The sequence below is a fragment of the Cervus canadensis genome, chromosome X (genome assembly GCF_019320065.1).
Source record: "Cervus canadensis isolate Bull #8, Minnesota chromosome X, ASM1932006v1, whole genome shotgun sequence".
In the NCBI taxonomy this organism is placed as follows: Eukaryota; Metazoa; Chordata; class Mammalia; order Artiodactyla; family Cervidae; genus Cervus; species Cervus canadensis.
The window spans coordinates 102,624,289-102,644,000 of NC_057419.1; the positions used below are offsets into that span (position 1 = coordinate 102,624,289).

At 41.4% G+C, this 19,712-nt stretch overlaps 1 protein-coding gene across 11 annotated transcripts in view; it reads right to left on the reverse strand.

Annotated features, from left to right (window-relative positions):
• The window catches only part of AFF2 (AF4/FMR2 family member 2), a 541,148-nt gene that overhangs the window by 354,750 nt on the left and 166,686 nt on the right, over positions 1 to 19,712 (reverse strand). For 5 of the 11 annotated variants that reach the window (XM_043458359.1, XM_043458364.1, XM_043458362.1 and 2 more), the window contains one exon: positions 6,785 to 6,905. The exons of 1 other annotated variant lie outside the window; for it this stretch is intronic. In XM_043458359.1, coding sequence (XP_043314294.1) covers positions 6,785 to 6,905 — 121 coding nt within the window. Of the gene's footprint in view, positions 1 to 6,772; positions 6,906 to 19,712 lie in introns of all 11 variants that reach the window. 5 more of the 11 variants (XM_043458361.1, XM_043458360.1, XM_043458358.1 and 2 more) reach the window with 1 other exon arrangement.

The window sequence follows — 19,712 nt, forward strand, 5'->3', positions numbered from 1 at the left end:
AGACTAGGAGAAGACCATTCCCTTCTCCAGGGAATCTTCCCGACCCAGAGATTGAGCCTGGGTCTCCTGCATTGCAGGCAGATTCTTTACTATCTGAGCCACCATCACCAGGCTTAGGAGAAGAGGAGAAGCCAGCAAAGGATAATGAGAAAGAGCAACCAGAGAGGGAATCAAGCTGAGAACCTTGGCCTCATTGTTAGCATAATCACCACAGATTGTATATAGTATTCAACACAGATCACGTGGTAAATCATACAGGACACTTTCAAAGAAATGAGGGCATGTAGAGAAATATGATTTCAAAGACTAAGGAAAAGTATGCAAAATGTATACTGAGGGCTCTGATGGGAAATTTTAGAAATCAAATAAATACATGTCAGTTTCAGTTTTCTTATCCTCAAGAACATCTTATATTGCATCACATGCAACCTTGGTGCTGAAGAAGTGATTAAACAATTACAGTTCCAAATAATCTTTACCTGAATAATCGCTCCATTTTCAGAAGTGCATTTGAAAGTCATAATTTAATAAATAAAGGGATAAATCACTTTTATTCCCTGAAAGTCCCTAGGTTTGTCGATTTTACAGGCAGAAATTATTTTGCAGCTTAGGCAGGAATAAACACATTGTATACAGTGTTCTCCTTCAATGGAGTTGCACAACGAACCAGCTAGGCAGTAGCCAAATCCAGACTCTCTACTCAATCCCTAAATTCAGAACAAAGAGATTTCATCATTGTGAAGGCCCAGTAGAATCTGATGCAAGTTTTTAAACTTGCAGGGTTGTTCTGGTCCCTGAAATAGTTAACCTCTTATATCAGATGACTGCCTAAAAAATATTAATACCTGCTATCTTCAAAGATCTGACCCAACAAGGGGAAACAAGACCATTTTATTCCTCATTTTAAATGCTTCCATTTTTACTGTTTCCTTTAATGAATTAAGATAAGCTTCCTACATTAGGCAAAGAGAATTCTGTAACCTTTACCTTTTGGTCTTAGCTACCGGGAAGTTCAGTCATTGACCTCTCATTGAAAGTTCATTGAACTTTCCTTGAAAGACAGTTGTACTGGAATAAAAACTTTGCCCCCTGATGTCACAGAGAATGCCACAGTATCTCAAAGTTCTAAGAAGACATTCATTCTCTCTAGGCCAACATCATCAGGACTCAAGAATCTCAAGGCCCACTGGTTTGCCAGTAAGCTAGTCACATCCCTGTTCCTATTTTAGCAGTAAATAAAAGGGACATGTTCATTTTATCTTCAGTGGAGAGATCCTGATTAGGTTCTAACATCTCTTCAGTTTATTGTTATACTGACCTGGGTTTCTGATGCACGCTTAGAACTTTTTTTTCCATCTCCAGGTTTTAAAATATGATTGAAATTAGAAGAATTTCTCAGCTGGCCAATGTCTAAAACTGTTGTGTACATGACTAAAATTAGAAGAAAACTGAAAGTTCTCTGAATAAAATAGAAAATCCACCTCCTACTGTTCCAGGTCTACTATAGTTGTGATTTCTCTCCCAGCACAAAACTATGAGCTTTTCATCAAGACGAGAGACCACCTTTTATTCCTCATACCCTCAACACTTAGCACCATGTCTGGTGCATATGAGGTCCTCAGCAAAATGCTGCTAAATTGAACAGAATCAAATAATAATTCATACCCTGTCTATATCAAAATAAAGGATTTGCAATGGCTTGGAGTCAAAGGTACATAAGTAGGAAAGCAAAAGTTAAGCTAATTTGTGATTGAATATCAGATTGAGCTGCTTGGTAGCTAAAGGCCAACAGGAAATTCTCATAGCATATAGAATTCTCTTTGTCTGATGGCAGGAAGCACATCCTAATTCATTAAATGAGACTCATATTTGCTAGATACCAACAAGTGAAAAGGGATTCCTCTCACTGGTTTGGTTTGGTTTGGTAACAAGAACCTTTGAAAAATAAAACAGGTCTCTTTTTCAGTACCAGTTTTTTACAAGAGATACAAAGATGTTTCTCATGTTTCCTTATGATGGCTAAAAAGCTAGAGCACTGCACTGCTGAAGTCTAACTCAGTGCATGTCTGCACGTGGAGTTAGAGGTCAGGCTCACAGCTCCAAGTGTGGGGCTTTCCCGTGCACTAATGGCATAAGGGATGAAGCTGGGATAACCTGGGGGAGTGGAAGGAGGTCAACTCCCTTCAACTAGCTTCCCCACACAGCAATTTCAGAGGGACTTGTGACTGGAACTGCATAGCAGATAGTTCAAGGTTGAGTTCACTGGCAACAGTTTTGAGTTGCTGATTGACGGAAGATCCGTAACAGACGTGCCGTGGCTACAAGTAGCAATTACCAGGGTCATTCTTCAGACACACACTGGTAAATTTCAAACACTCAAGAGCCAGGGTTAGGCATGAAGGACACATAGACACACAGCCTCAAGAAGTTCACCACTCAACAACCTCAAAATAATTAACAGTATAGACCAGGTGGTTACCACTGGAGGTGGGTAACTGTCAACCAGTTTTTATATTTCTCAAGATGTCAAGATGAAATCCACTGGATAGAAAATCCATTTATTTATACTTGCATGATGGATGCTCATTATACACCATAGCAACTTCTGGCTCACACTAAATCTTCTTCACTCTCCAGTCTTAGCAATCCTTTTAAGGAGCAAGGGATTCTTAGCAGTCCTGATTGCACATTATAAATATGGCAAAAATGGAAATTTAGCCATTTCAATCAATTATAGGCTTCTTTCAATTTGGCCAATTCTTTACTTCCCGTTCTAGATAATTGACCAATACCTTAAAGGTAACCTCTGCAGCCATTATTTTCTAAGTAATCACAATTTCTCAATCATCAAGGAAATGCATTTCCAAGTATTTTCAGGCAAAAATTACATGTCTGGTTTGTGGCTCATGACTAACAGCACTCCTTCATTTAAGCTTTTTGCCTCTCATTACTTTGAGAAATGCAGTTGCCTCAGTTTGCTTCTAATGTTATCTACAAATCAGTAGTATAATTTCATTGCAAGACTAATGTGTTAGGAGCTTATGGTACCAGGGTATTTCTTTTTAATAAAAGTAGCAAAATAATTTAAGTTTTTGGGTTTATTTTTTTTTCTTTTATTTCATTTTGGCTAATGTACGTGATTTAGTAATTCCTCTTTTTTCGAACTCTAATATTTTTACAATTAATCTCTCTAAGCTGTGAGTTGCTATTTCTTTCTCTAATTATAATAACCATGATACTTTGAATCTGTACAGCACATTACATATCTCAAAGCAAGGCTTCCCCTGGCTGTTTGGCTTGATTCTCACAACCACCATGTGAGTCGGTAGAGCCACTCTGGTCTAATCTACCTTCTACATGCCCTGACCCAAATGACCATGGATAAGCAACTTAACGTCTCTGCATCTCACTTTCTGCATTCTTGTTGATCTGTGAAGAGCTGTAAAATGTCAGTTGCTGTTGCTATTAACAGGTATCATTTTTTTCTATCAGGTATTATTATTCACTTCAGAGACAAGGAAACTTTAGGTCAGAGAAATAAAGTTTCTTCCCCAAAGTCACACAGGGTAAGCTTATCGGGTCTTCTGACTTCCTGTCAGAGGGTAAACAGCTTCCTGTTACAGATAAAGAAGCACACTTATGGGGATATAAAGCTGCAGAGAAGCCACCTCACTTCCTGAGCTTTGAATTCCTCATGGGAAACATGAGGAAAATGTGTAGCCAGTTGCTGTAGGGAGTAAAGAAGCATCTGTAGAAAGTTCTAGCACAGAGGAGGTACTTGGTACACGCCAGTTCCTCATCCTTCCTCATCTTTCCACACTAATCTACACATGTTAAATGGCTTCATATTTCTCAAGCACTTTTGAACACATCCTTTTCTGCAGCACAGTACAAACTCAGACTTGAAAGTTACTAATATAAATGACAAAAGCAGCCACAAAGGGATGTTTTACCCACCATCACCCCAATTGAGGGGTGGTAAGCATTCTTTCCACTCTGGGAGTAATAGAAGTGAAGCCAAGAAAGGACAGCAGTCCTAGGGACAGGTGCTTATTGGATAGTTTATGAACTACCAATGCCTAAGGTTAAGAGTAGCAAGAAGTTTCCTGAAACTCCTGATGAACCACCAGGAATTTTCATTTTTAATTTTGCAAACATTCCTGCCACAACCCTCAGCAAGAGTTGTATAGGAAAGTCCTCATTTTTACAGTGGATGTGGGCCAGCTCTAGAACTCCCACTGCCATCAGCATGTCCAGATACTCCAAGGGTGTCCACACCAGTTGGGTCTAGGGAGCTCTTGGAGGTGTACCTCACTTCTAGTATCATGATATGGGAGAAAGGAGAAGCATACTGCCCAGTGATCTCCCAGGGAACCATGACCATGTACACAGCATAAGATGGCAGTCAGTCATCAAAGCAACAGTAAAATAAAGAGAATGACTAGGTCATCAACTGTTAGCATTATTCCTTTCCTTCATAGTCTCGACTTCAAAGCAAAGGCTCTTCCCCATCAAGAAGCCTAAAAGCACCAGGCTACTAATCACACAGCAGGCCTGGCCTGGCCCTAGACTAATGCTCCCATCTGTGTCTATACCTGACAGACCTTTGTTGTATCAAGACAGATGGCTTTTGAAAACTTCTGACAATGTTGATAACAGGTTCTTTAACTGCCTACTCGAAATTACACTATTTACATCTAAAAATAAGTATGCATCTACATTACAGGCTTATTAACAAGAGATGGTGTTTCCCTTAAAGGTACAAGGACATTAAGTCAACAAGACTTTAAATTATAAAGGGGGAAATAATTCAACTGCTCTACACCTCATAATAGTGTCAAATATGGAGTAGATACTGAATTTGAAGAATGAGCCCTTGACTAAAGCCCATTTTTCTAACCCATCCAAAGATAAGAGGTGAAACTCAGCTGGCCATTTCTCTTTCTCAAGGACGGATGAGGCTGGGAATTCCCTGGTGTCCAGTGGTTAAGACTCTGAACTTCCACTGCAGGGAGCATGAGTTTGATCCCTGGTCACGGAATTAAGTTCTTGCATGCTGCATGGTGTGGCAAAAACAAACAAACAAACAAAAAACCACTAAAGAAGGGAGGAGGTGTCCGTCATCCTTTGACCTCACTTCCATTTTCTGAGAAAAACGGAGGCCACAACTTCTTGTCTTCCATACTCCTTCTTTATTCTTATCCTAATATTCCATTCCCACCTTCCTACCCAAGGCTCATGACTCAACACATGTTCTCAATTTTGTATTTACTCATCTGCCCTGGGACCTTGCTCTGCTCATCAGTACCTCTCCCTCCTGTGTCTTCACCCCTTAGTTTCCCTTCCCTCCAATCCACCACTCCCCACACTTCCAACATCATCTTTACAAGTCTTCATCTGTCTTGGCCATTTCCTGACTTTAAAATTGGTGATGACTTCTCTTCGTGTACAGACTCATGTCCAGACATCTAGGTATTCAAAGTCTTCAGGCATCTATTCCCCTGCCTATCTCATCAGCAGTTACCATGCAGTCATGCCCTCACTCATTCGTGATGATCTCTGCACTGGACTAGGAATTCCTTGAATGCAGGAACTAGATCTTTATTTCCCTTTGGACACTAGTCTAAGACATAGCTGACACTCAATGGGCCTTCAATAAATGCTTGTCAAACTAACCATATCTCACCATGGACACATTCAACAGCAGTACAGAAATTAAACCAATTGAAATAGGAAAAATGGATTATTAAAGATCACACTACTATTGACAAATTGAAAACTACTAGTCTCTTTGTCAGACTTACCAAATTTGGAAAGCACCTGGGTGTCTCAATCAAGAGCTTCTTGCTTAGTCTGAACAAGGCAGCAAAGACTCTGGTCTCACTAGTCACTGATCCAGACAGCTCACTGTCTACATCAGTCAGTATCCCCTAAATGGTGCTCTTCTAACATTACAACTCTTGATCATTTTCTCTACGGTTGTTTTACCTCTTACACCACTTTTGTTTCACTGAAGAAAATTACACTGCTACTAAATTTCAATAAAAACCAATCAGCTACCAGCAATTCAACAGGATTCTTCTCCCAATCTCCACTCCAAATAGAAAGTTCAGAGGCAGTCATTGTGAAATCAACACTTGAAGATGTAGAAGTAGGATCTTTATTGGAGCTACACACTAGCCAGAAGTCCACTAGAAAATCAACCAAGCTACACTACCCCCTGTGGTTGAGGCAATCACCTAACCCATGATTATTAATCACCAGCAAAAAATGACTGGCTTTTTCCCTTTGTCCTAGAACAGTGATTTTTGAAGAGCTCTCAAACCACTGAACAGCTGCTAACAACCTGAAATGGAAACAAGAAGCAGTGGTTTTGAGATGGATGGCACCAATCGGGAGGAGACACAGACATCTCCACTGACTTTCTGATGAAGTCTTCAGGGGCTGCCTCGCTGATGATAATCAAAGTGAGATCAAGCGTCAGGGGGCATTCCTTGCTAGAGGTAGTGCTGGGCAGGAAAGAATTCCTTGGAGACAAGCAGTCTCATAAGTCCCTTTCAAATCTTACTATGTTCCCCCAAGAAGATGGGATTTGTCTCTGAAGATTTCCTCAGAAACTTGTCATGGCCCCAAATACAGCACAGGTATATATTTCATTTGTAAAATAGATTCTCTTGGAAATGATTTGAGTGTTTTAAAAATAGGTTAAGTGTTGATTAGTGCATTCAAAAATATAACAAGTGACCATTTTGCAGAAAGATAAATTACATACATATTCAGCTACCTTGTATGGCTCCCCAAAAAGATCAAAGCCTGAAGAAAAGAGATCGTCTTCTTGCTGGACTTCTTGATTCCTCCGCTCCCATTCCCTTTTCTTAAGTGCACTACGGTCTTGTTCATAGTGACTGATGTGCAAAGAAAAAGACAAAAGGAGACAAACATGAATTAGTCATGGAAGCCATGTTATCAATAAGAAGAAAAAAACCAAGTTGAGGCTACCCAAACTGATACTGAATAGAGAGCTGACCTCCTTTTCTTTATTCCCAATAGGTTAAAGATCCTGACCAGTTCTTCAGAATCCAAAAGGAAACGGAAATTGGCTTATGAGACATTGTAGTCATGACCATTTAAGTACAGCATAATCCTCTTCCCTTGTCCTGGCTTAATTACTACAGGCAATTACTACAGCCTACCTCAAAGTCAGTCCACTGTGCAAAAGAGTACTGAATTCAGGTTTCACTGTATTGCCAACTATCTAGGGCCCAGAATTCACAGATGTCACTAAGTCCAAAGGGAAAGGAATTATCAAATATATTATTGCAGATAAATGGGAATTCTGTCCTGAGCCCACAGCCAGTATTAGTCTGTTGTAATGAAGTCGAAAGAGAAGGACTTCCCTGACAGTCCAGTGGTTAGGACTCCAAGCTTCCATCACAATGGGCACAGGTTCCAGACCTAGTCGGGGAATTAAGAATCCCACATGCCATGTGGCATGGCCAAAAGAAAAAATCAAAGGAGAGTTTAAGAACATCTTTGAAAGTCCACAAAAAACCAAATCACCCAGTCAATCACACTCCTTTTTGTTTTGTTGTTGTTCTTCCCACAGTTTGCATCATAGGTGACTAGAAGTCTTTTAGGGGGTCTGGGTTGATCAACAAACTCCCATTAATGAAAAGAGGTGCCAAAAGATTTAAATGACCTTAAGGCACAAATGTTTTATGAACACCATGTTACTCTGACTCTCATCACATTTCAGGCTTTCCCTTTGGAGGATCAGTACTCTATCAAAGATACATTCTGGGTCCTTTGATTTTATAGAATGGAATACTTCCTCAATAAGAACACAATTATTTTTTTCATCATGCAAGACTATGTGTATTAAACTAAAATCTGTAAGTCTCCCACTAGTGGGCTTTATTTTGTTCATTGGGTTTTTCCTCCTGCTTTTGATCATAATCCTACTCAAGGTGAGCACACATACACTGGGAAAATTTTAATTATATACATGTACATAAAGTGCCTAGCAGGTACTGAATAAATGTTGCTTTCCTCACTCATGTTAATACAGGTATCCCCTGCTTTCCAAACGTTTGCCTTAAGCCACTTTTACGAGAGACCTATGTTAGTATCTATTTGCACTAACCAAAAATAATCCAAAGGGAATTTTTGCTTTTACGAAAAACATCATTCCCTTCCTAATGTAGGTCTTTCATAAAAGCAAAGTGGCATAATGAGAACTTTCAGAAAGTGGGGGATACTCTTCACTTTTACACCATTTTGCTTATTGAAGTTTTTATAGTAACGCTCTACTTTCAGCTACCAGATGAAACCTGTAATGTCATGTGAAGACTTAATTAGGTAATTAGCATGCAAGAGGACATAGTAGCTAAAGGAACTACAAGAGATATACTGATATAATATATAAGTACAGTCAACAGGTTTTGAATACATTTCAAACCTTAATACCTATCACTGGTAGCCTACTTTGCCCATGCTGCTGCTGCTGCTGCGTCGCTTCAGTCGTGTCCAACTCTGTGTGACCCCATAGACGGCAGCCCACCAGGCTCCGCTGTCCCTGGGATTCTCCAGGCAAGAACAGTGGAGCGGGTTGCCATTTCCTTCTCCAATGCATGAAAGTGAAAAGTGAAAGTGAAGTCACTCAGTCGTGTCCAACTCTTCACGACTCCTTGGACTGCAGCCTACCAGGCTCCTCTGTCCAGGGGATTTTCCAGGCAAGAGTACTGGAGTGGGTTGCTATTGCCTTCTCCACTTTTCCCATGAGTATCACATAATGTTAATTTATAAAATAAGAGCCCAGAGTATGTGATAGCCATGGCAGCTTAACTAGATATTAATATAGATGGGGTGGAAGAGGCCAATACACTTAACCATCCACCTTTCTCCACAGGAATACTTGAACTGACAAACTCTAAGTGACTTTGACAGCTTTATCTCCTGGATAAACAACACTTCATTTCCCCATTTTAAAATCATGGCAATATTTATAGGATGTTTGGGCTCAGTGATAAAGAAGCTGCCTGCCAATACAGGAGATGCAGGTTCAATCCCTGCGTCAGGAAAGCGCCCTGGAGAAGGAAATGGCAATCCACTCTAGTATTCTTGCCTGGAAAATCCTATGGACAGAGGAGCCTGGTGGGCTATAGTCCATGGAGTCGCAAAAGAGTCAGACATGGCTGAACAACAACATCAGCTATCCTTTCATAATGCAAAAATGCCAGGTACAGAAGAGCTCCCTGGATCCCTCATGAGTATGCCCAACAAATGTTATCACCGCCTCGGAAAATCAAAGATCATCCAGAGGTCCACCCAAAGCCTAGGCCCCACATCTGAGCCCTGCCTGGTCAAGAAAGACACCGAGTACAGGTACTGGAAGCCAGCCCATCCTTCACAGTCCTAGATGCCATCCACAGATACTACGTTTGTTGGTGTCACCTGTCATTTCTATGCACAAGTTGAGATCAGAACCCCAAACCTCTGCCATGTGACACAGTGTCTTCGTATTGGATGCTGACGTGTGGACAGCAGTACCATTTTGGGTGCATGAAGGGTGGAGCACAAGACTCAGCATCACATACTGGCCACGTGTAACCCAAGCCCATCATCAATCTGCCCAAACCAAACAATGATGGGGTGCCCAGGGTGGGATGGGGGACAAGTTAAAGCAATATTTAGTGGGAGTGGGAGGCTGGGAGGAAGGTTTGCTGCAGAGAAGAAAGACACTTCATTTCTTTGCCCTCAGCAGCCATGACCCTCCACACAAACACGAGCACCAAAGCATCATGCTTCCAAGGAACATGAGCAAGATGTCAGTTTTCCAGCTCTCTGTTCATTCTGTGCATCTGACAGCCCAGAATGACAGGCCCGGGGATCGCCTTTCATTTTCCCACAAGGAGCACGGAAGGACTTCGGTCTCTTGGTTTGCAAACTATCTCTCTCCAGCTCTGAGGACCAAGATAATTAAAATCCCGAAGGAAAGGACAAGAAGAAAGGACATGTGCTTCAACATGCATGAGAACCCTTTCAGCGGCCGGCACTCAGGGCACTTGGTGCTTTCAACCCAGGCTGGATGCGTTAGGAGGCTCTCGCTGCATTTTGCATCAGTTCATTAAGCTACCAGATTCCAGACGAGGAATCTGAATAGCAGATTGAGCGTGCACATGGGTGTTATCTGTGGCGAGCAAACTGCCTGCTGCATTTTTTAACACATACAACAAAGAACAGTTAATTCTCATATCTCTGGCAAGAGTGAATTTCATCTCCATAGAGTTCCGCTGCTCCTGGAAGGCAACCAACTCTCTCCAATTTTTTCCTTTCTCACTCAGCACGGCGTTGTACTAAAAGCTTCACCCGGCGAGGTATAATGAGGAATGAACTATGTGGTGATGAGGCTTTCACAGTGCAGAACGTCACTGATTTCTGACTGAAACCAAAATGACTAATTTGAAGCACCAGCTAATTAAAACCCCAGCTATGTATTTAGCCTCTTGTTGCACCTACTGCAGTTTATAATCACGAGGACCTCTTTATCTACCCAATTAAAGTTCTTCGGATTCTGGCAAGTTGTGTTTGAACCTGTGAGCCCCACAGAGACCACAGGAAAGCTGATGTCTGTCCCTTGAGGATCTGATGCCCTGTTACACGCCTAGGCTTATCTTCCCATGAAGAAAAGGGAGGGGGGCATTGCTCCATGGCCCACGAAGACATGCTCAAGCCAGAAATCAGAATTCATCCCCATGTTACTGGTGTGAACAATTCAACTTTCCTCACACTGATGAAGACAGAGCAAACAAGTCCTCTCAGTGTGAAAACTCACTTTCACATTAGGGAGTTGGGCCCCAAAACACAACCTGGGGCCTCTACACTCTTAGCAAGGAGGAATGTTCTTCCAACCATTTCCTACAGGATAGAAGGGAATTTGGCACATTATGGTGACACTGAACACTCAAAATCCGGGGGGAGGGCCAAATCAGGGAATGGGACCAAGAGATACAAACTACTATATGTAAAATAGACAAGCTAAAAGGATCTTTTACAGAGCACAGAGACTATAGCCAATATTTGATAATAACTCTAAATGGAGTATAATCTATAAAATGTTGAGCCTGTCATGTTTGACACCTGAAACAAATATAGTATTGTAAATCAACTATATCTCAATTTAAACATGCATTAAAAAAAGCCACCTCAATTTACTCTTCATTGGCCAAAGGCCTTGGTTTTCTCCCTGTATAGCCTATCTTTTTGGAGTCCCTACTTCACTGACATCTCTACTAGCTGACAGAGAAAGGACAGAAAAAAGAACAAGCTCCATTCAACTAAATACATTTAAGTCACCAAGACCTTGAACTACAGTTGGAGCTGCATGGGTCCAGTTACACGCGGATTTTTTCAATAGTAAATAGTAAGGTACCACACAATCCACAGGTGGTTGAACCCAAGGTTGGCTGAATCAACCGATGCAGAATCACAAACAGAAAGGGACTGCAGATACCAAAGGGTTGGTGCCCCTTAGCCCGCCTTGTTCAAAGACCAACTGTACTCTGTTACTCGTTCCAATACAAGGCAGTGATGAGAAGTTACTCTCTAGAATGGATCTTTTTTTTTTTTTTGGCTATTTTATTTATTTTTTTTTAATTTTTTTTTATTAGTTACTAATTAGAGGCTAAGAATGGATCTTTTATATTAGCTCTGGTTTCACCCACCCATTGGTCTCCCTGGCCTCCAATTACAGAGAACCTGCCCTCCTAACACAAGAGGGATATGTGACCCTCTGGAGAGGAATAGAGCAGCCCAAGGCCTCATCAGGGGAATAGCAAAGGAAGATGCCAATCCGTGTCTCTTCCATCTTTAAGTTCAAGTGATTTCCTCTCCTTCTCTCAGACATTCTCCTATCCTCGTCCTTAAACCAGATCTTGGACTCAGGCAATTCCTACTTTCATCATTAGAAGCCATGGGTGCATTTGTGGGGAGATTAAGACCTAGGACACATGTAAATAGCTTCACTGAGATGGAGGAAGTTCAATTCTACTGTCTTTATTAGCTCACAGCGGTAGGACACCTGGGCTGACAATGCAGACTCGGCTGTCACCATCATCTTGTTCTTGTCCCTTCATTTTCCAGATGAGGAAATTGTGCTCAGAAAGGCAATGGGCCTCACAGGATGTCTGTAGCAGAACTGGGAGGTAGAACTCAGGTTTTCTGATTCCCAAACTAGCCCTCTTCCTAATACCCCAAGGTTTGTCCCTTCTGACTCCATGTTTGCATCACCCTCAAGAATAAATACTAGTCCCATTTGCATTCTGTTGGTCAACTTTCCTTAGGATGGTATTTTATTGGAAATTGCCAGTAGGAAAAACTTTAGGAGTTTAATTTGGATGCGAGTGAGTATAGAAAAACCATTAGTTTCCTTATACCAAAATGTACAGAGCCTAAAGGGATTGTAAAAATTAACTACAACTGTGGGAAGAAGCTGAGCAAGTGAGAGTAAAAACCAGTTTAAGTCCATTTGGTGTGTATATTTCATGAAGTTTAATCATCATTGCTTACCTAATTTGGTTATTTTACAAAGCTAGTTGGGAAAACATTAAAAAAACTGGTATTTTAAAACAAGTTTGTTTATACTGCTAATATAGGATTTATAGTAGTAACAATGTACATGGAGGTAGATAACTCAGTCTCATTTGTTTTCTAATCCAGCTGGCACTAAAACACCTTTATTTTGGCTAATGTCTTTGTAAAAGCATAAAAATACATATTTAATTCACCCGAGGGAAAAACATAAGCTATAACTCACTCTTTGTGGTTCTCCTGAATGAATTTCTGCCTTCTATAAAATGTGTAGATATTTATGTTTACTGCGTGTTCCAGAATTCCAAGTGGTACTTTTTTTTTTCAATCCATTTCCAAGTTCAGTCGCTCAGTCATGTCCAACTCTTTGCGATCCCATGGACTGCAGCACGCCAGGTTTCCCTATCCATCACCAACTCCCAGAGCTTGCACAAACTCATGTCCATCAAGTCAGTGATGCCATCCAACCACCTCATATTTTTTTCAATATCTAGCCCTATTTTGAATTTAACACTGATCTAATGTCTATACAGCTTCTCTCAGTTTTAAAAAATCACTCATTATTAGAGAAATGAAATTAGAGAAATGCAAATCAAAATCACAATGAGGCATCATCTTGTGCCAGTCATTTTGCAGTGCCATAAAAAAGTTTACAAACAGTAAATGCTGGAGAGGGTGTGGAGAAAAGGGAACCCCCTTACACTGTTGGTGGGAACACAAACTAGTACAGCCACTATGGGGAACAGTGTGGAGACTCCTCCTTTAAAAACTGGGAATAGAACTGCCATACAACCCAGCAAAAAATCCCACTGCTGGGCATACACCCCGAGGAAACCAGAATTGAAAGAGACACATGTACCCCAATGTTCATTATAGCACTGTTTACAATAGCTAGGAAATGGAAGCAACCTAGATGTCCATTGGCAGATGAATGGACAAGGAAGTTGTGGCACATATACACAATGGACTATTACTCAGCCATAAAAAGGAACACATTTGAGTCAGTTCGAATGAGGTGGATGAAATTGGAGCCTATTATACAGAGTGAATTAAGTCAGAAAGAAAAAAACCAATATGGTATATTAACACATACATATGGAATTTAGAAAGATGGCAATGATGATCCTATACACAAGGCAGCAAAAGTGACACAGATGTAAAGAACAGACTTTTGGACTCTGTGGGAGAAGGCAAGGGTGGAATGATCTGAGAGAATATCACTGAAACCTCTATATTACCATATGTAAAATAGATGACCAGTCCAAGTTTGATGCATGAAGCAGGGCAACCAAAGCCAGGGCTCTGGGACAACCCAGAGGGATAGGGTAGAGACGGGAGTGTGAGGGGAGTTCAAGATGGGGGGACACACATATACCTGTGGCTGATTCATGTTGATGTATGGCAAAAGCCACCACAATATTGTAAAGCAATTAACCTCCAATTAAAATAAATTAATTAATTAAAAAGAAAACCTCTGCCATTTAATACATTCAAAATCAACTTCAAGTTAAATTCTCATTGTATCTGCTAATATCCATGAGCATTTCAATGTGAAGTGCTATCTCCAAACTAGTCTAAAAAGCTAAAAACAGGCTATCATTATTTTGCACATATAAGGAAAAACACAAGAGAACCTTGGATCTGGAGATATGAACATGACCTTGAAATAGGGTTTCTAATATTGGCAGAACCTCTAATGTTACATACATACAACTATACATACAACCACTCTCTTCAGCAAATGGACCCTCTTCCTCACAGACATTGGCTCTCATTAAAAAGGAAAAAAAAAAGATAGGAATGAAAGGACAGAAAACACACGATACATTTACTCTCCACATCTGTCAGCTGCCCACCCAGTCATGCCAATTTCTTTAGGTCTTAGAGAAATGGGCCAGTGCTCATTCTGAGAGTTCCCTTAAATCCATGGTTCCAGAAGTCCTGCATGGAAACAGGTTTAATATTCCCCTTGAGGAGACCCCAGTTCCTCTACTTCTGAAAGACGAAGCGGATTCAGTTCACCCTGGAGGTCTGTCAAATCATCCTCCAATGAGGTCAGGCAGATCATTCAAGAACCACCCCTCATGTTTTATTTTTGTCTCACCTGCTCTCCTTCTCTTCTACTCCCCACCCAGTTTTAAAAATTATTATAACAACTCTATTGAGATAGAATTCACAAACCATTCAATTCACCCATTTCAAGTATACAACCAGTGGTTTTCCATATATTCATAGCATTTCACAACTATCATCATGATATAATTTTAGAATATTTGTCTGATGCCCAAAAGCAGCCATGTACGTTTTAGGCATTACTCTCCATCCTGAATCCTCCCTTCCAGGCCAGCCCAAAGCAATCACTAATTTCCTTTCTTTCTGAATGAATTTGCTTTTCCTGGATATTTCATTCACACGATGTAGGCTTTTGTGCCTGACTTCTTTCACTTATCAAAATGTTTTCAAGGTTCATCCACATTGTAGCATGGATCAATACTCCATTCCTTTTTTTTTTTCATATCTGAATAATATTCTACTGTTGGATATTCCTGGTCCTAAGTTACACCATGCTCATTCAGGAGGTTCAATCTTGTGCATTGATAATGATTTAACTGGGGTTCTCTATGTGTCCCATTAGACATTCTACTCCTTAAGGAAAAGGTCCATGACTTTCAAGTCACTGCCAGCATGCTACAGGTGAGTACAGCAAATCTTCTTATATATAAATAAGCAATGCTAAATACAGATAGTGTGAGGAAGACACTTTTTTAAAAAGTATTTGACTTTAAGCTTAGGGCAAAATTATTTTGACTAGCCTACCAAACTCCCTAAATAGTGCAATACCTCTAACATATACCAACTCAAGGTGTGAAGATAATTGAATATATCTAGGAATGGTAAAAAGGCTTCCCAGGTGGCGCAGTGGAAAAGAATCTGCCTGCCAGTGCAAAAGACACAGGTTCGATCAGGCACAGGTCAGGAAGATCCCCTGGGGAAGGAAATGGCAACCCACTCCAGTATTCTTGCCTGGGAAATTCCATGAACAGAGAAGCCTGGCGGGCTATAGTCCATGGTGTTGCAAAGAGCCGGATATGACTGAAGAGACTAACACACACACAGGACAGCACAGAATAGTTGATCAAGGTAGGTCATCAAAAATCTCAACTCCCTGCTTCAGATGATCTGAACAGAAAATCTCAGCTTGGAGGGGGCTCTTGGAGCATGGTAGATACTCAGAAGGGTAATGATTGGCAACAATATTGCAAGAGTGCACAAAAATTTCATTTTTGAGTGGATTCCATTTTAATGGAAATGCCACTTTTTTTTTATATAGAATGACCATGACTCTGGCAACCCAAAGGTCTGACTGCAGTTGTACTCAACATATCAATAACTTTCTAGAAGTCTGTTAAAATGCACTTTAAAAGCAATCTTTCCAGTGAAATTAAATTCTTTTGTCCTTGGACAATATCCCTGTCTGCTGGAGAGAGATATCTGTCTCCCTAACAAGTGTTCTTTCCCTCCTCCACCAGCAGCCCAGGTTGTGCCTTATCTCCTTTGAATCTTCCTTCAAGCATCCTCCTCCTCTGCACTCAGGGACCATGCTACAAGAGGACACCATTGCACCACAGATATCTACGCAGCCGGAATTCCTTTTCTGCTTTTGTGATATTTTCTTAGCCTAGGTGTTTGATTTCCATTTTCATAGAAAATCGTTTAAAAAGAACTCTAGTTCTGACCCATCCATTAAAAACGAGACTTCACCATCACTCCTTCTGGCTCACTGACCCATTGGTAACACAAACCAATGTCTTACAAGCATCTTACATTCTCTGTGGCCACGCCGAGAGAGCTGCATAATTGCATGACTCAAAAGCTTTCAAAGACACTTCTTGAAGACAAGTAGGGGCCCGGAATGGATAATACAAGCCAAGGAATATACACTCTGAGAGTGAACACAGTAAGTGTATTTATTTATATGTTTCTTTTTGAATTGCTTCAAAAATTAAAACTAGAGAAAAATCAAAATGATAGAATATTCTCACTGCCCCTCTTGTCAGCATCTACCCTGTTTCCCAAATGACAATCAGAAGTAAGAATTTTCATTATCCTCTTTTTATTCATCCAGTGCTTCTTCCTGTGCTTCTTAGTGTCAACTTGAAATTATCTCATTTCTAATTCTCTCTTTGAATGAATCAGAGTCAATGCTAATGCTGAGCTTTAAAGAGCTGCAAGATCTAAATCTTGATCCTTCGTTTTTCCTAATCAGAAACGGTTCCATGGATACATGCAAGAGGAGGCGGTGTCCTGCTTTGATTATTCTTGGTGGTTTCAATTCTGCCTCGTGGCAGGCAGGGTGCCTGGCCTGGCCCTCTGCCCCTGATCATCCCTGGTCCAGCCTCTGAGGATCCTGGCACCATCCCACGGGCCACGTCCCCTGCTCAGTACCTGTTGCTTCTGCTGCCAACCTACACAGAACAACTCTGTCTTTCAAATTAGGAAAAAGCTGCCTGAAGTCTTTCCTCTCCATCCCCATTAAATATCAGGAATTCTTTTCCAAGTCAAAGTCTTAATATAACCTGACTTCTCATAAATGACACTTTTAAAAGGTGTTTAATTTTCAGTTAGCTATGAGCAAGACGAGTTCAATAACTACTTAATTTAAAGCAATATTTTCTCAGAAACTGCATTCTTAATTACTTTTAAACTAAGGAAATTAATGCCCTTAACAAGCAGTTTACAATTGACAGTCGTAAGCGGACTCCATTTTCATGTCTCACCAAACCCTTTGATCCATGCGTACTCACTAAACTCGGCCCAGGCAAATTCCATCCCCTAAAGGCTTCCTCTTTGGGCCCCTGCCCCTCCCTGGCACATCCACCCCATCGAGTAGCCTGAGCACACAGCCAGGGCATGAGATGGGGACCATGGCAAAGAGACACCAGGCACTGTTTGCTTCTCCTGCCTTCTGTACCTCATGACTCCAGGGTCCTTTCCCACGTGGTCCCATGGACCTAACTGGGACTTGCTCCTGGGTCACACTTCTCCTTCTTATCTCGATGAGGTGCCAGACAAGGTGCTACTGCCTCTCCCCCCATTTTGGGTTGAAGTGTGTTCCCTCAATGCTCGTATAGTGGAGTCCCAACCCCCAGGACCTCCGAATGGGACCTTCTTTGGAAATAGGATCACGCAGATGTAACGAGTAAACATGAGATGTCATACTGGAGCAGAGTGGTCCCTCATTCACCATGACTGGTGTCCTTATACAAAGAGGAAACATGAAGAGAGAGAGAGAGAGAGAACCACATGGGAAGATGAAGACAGATGGGATGATGCTTCTACAAGCCAAGGAACATGCTAGGTGGCCAGTAAACCACCGGAAGCTGGGAGAGAGGCCTGGGACACGTTTTCCCTCTCAGCCCTTGGAGGGAACCAACCCTGCCCAAGCCTTGAATTCAGACTTTGAGCTTCCAGAACCAGGAGAGAAAAATCTCTGTGGTTTAAGCCTCCCAGTTTATGGGACTCAGTTATGGAGGTGCTGGCAGACCCCTGCACCCCTGGATGGCATTACTGAGTCAATTCACAGCCCTCACCACAGTAAATATGAATAATCAAGACCTTAGAAATGATCTGTTTTACTCCATGGACATGACACCCACCCCTCTCGCTTCGATCCCAGCGCAACTCTCCTTAGACTTTCCTTAAACTTTTCCTACTCCATGGACATGACACCCACCCCTCTCGCTTCGATCCCAGCACAACTCTCCTTAGACTTTCCCTCTTTTCCCTTTTCCTGCTCTAAGAGAACCATGGGTGCTAAATGAAACTGTCGCTGGAGAGGAATCACGCATTTCTGCTTCCCATTTATTTGGAAACGTGCCATGCTCAGTGTTCAGCTCTCAATAAATATTATTTGACTGAATGAATGAACAAATGACAGATAAACATTTTTTCTGCCCAAGTTCGGTGACAAATGTTGACAAAGCTATTAATTAATTTGTCTATTTAATCAACAAACATTTATTGGGTGCCTACATCACACTACAGACCATGTTTGGTGCTCAGAAAAAATATAAGAAATAGTAGGAGTCTTCAGGAAATTCACAGGCCAGGAGGGAAGGCAAGTCCACTCTAAAATCATCACCATGCAGGGTAACACACATTGGAGCCATAGGAACAAAGTGCCCTGGGCTCACTCTCAGGTTGGCCTGGGGTGGAGAGGTAAAACCAGGCTGCTGTGGTCCAGGCCTTGAGCAGTAGAAGAGTCCCCAGCTTGAACATCAGCTTGTTCAAGTACACAATAACCAAGTGACACTAAAGAAGGTCCCATGGGACAAACGCGGGTGAGTAAACAAGAGATGAAAGACACAACCAAGTTCAGTCCCTCTGACTGGCCGTGTTTGGCAAAACTGGCCTACAACAGAGGTGGGAAGACAGCAAGATTTTCTGCTGTTTAAGGAATCTGGAAAAGGAGTTTGGTTTTTGCAAATGCTTGGATTCAAGGGTCAAACCCAAATTGCACTTGTGATACCCAGTGAGAGGAAGAGCCGCACAGAGAGAAATGGATGAGTGAGATAAGCATGTGAATGGTGAGCTCATAAAGAATAGATGAGATTTCCAAGGGAAGCGTTTATTGTTTCCTGTATTCGAGCACATTGTCTCTCAATATGATTAGTTATCAGTCTCAGTTATCCAAAACTGGTATGAAATAAAGCGTTTACGCAGTTATGCTTCATTGATGTCAGCTCGGGGAGCATGAAAATCTCCATGAAGGTGGGTAATTGATGTGTAAATCAGAGCTCAATCACTCGGTAATAGAAATGGTCCCACTGAAAATATGCTTGTTGAACACAATTGCTGAGAAGCCAGAGGGAGGGAGAGAAGGAGGGCGGGAGGAGATGGAAGGCTTATTTATTAAAAATGATAATAACTGGCAATTTAGGCAATTTCCCCTTCAACAGAGGGCTGCTGTCAGAAATGCTTGCAACCAAGTTGTGACCAATGCATCCGGATAGTTTCCTTCTGTTCTAATGAACTGTTTCTGTTTTATTTAACTGCGTGGAGACCCTGTTGTGGATATTTCAAAAGCGAATTAAAACAACACGTTCATCTTTTCAAACACGACA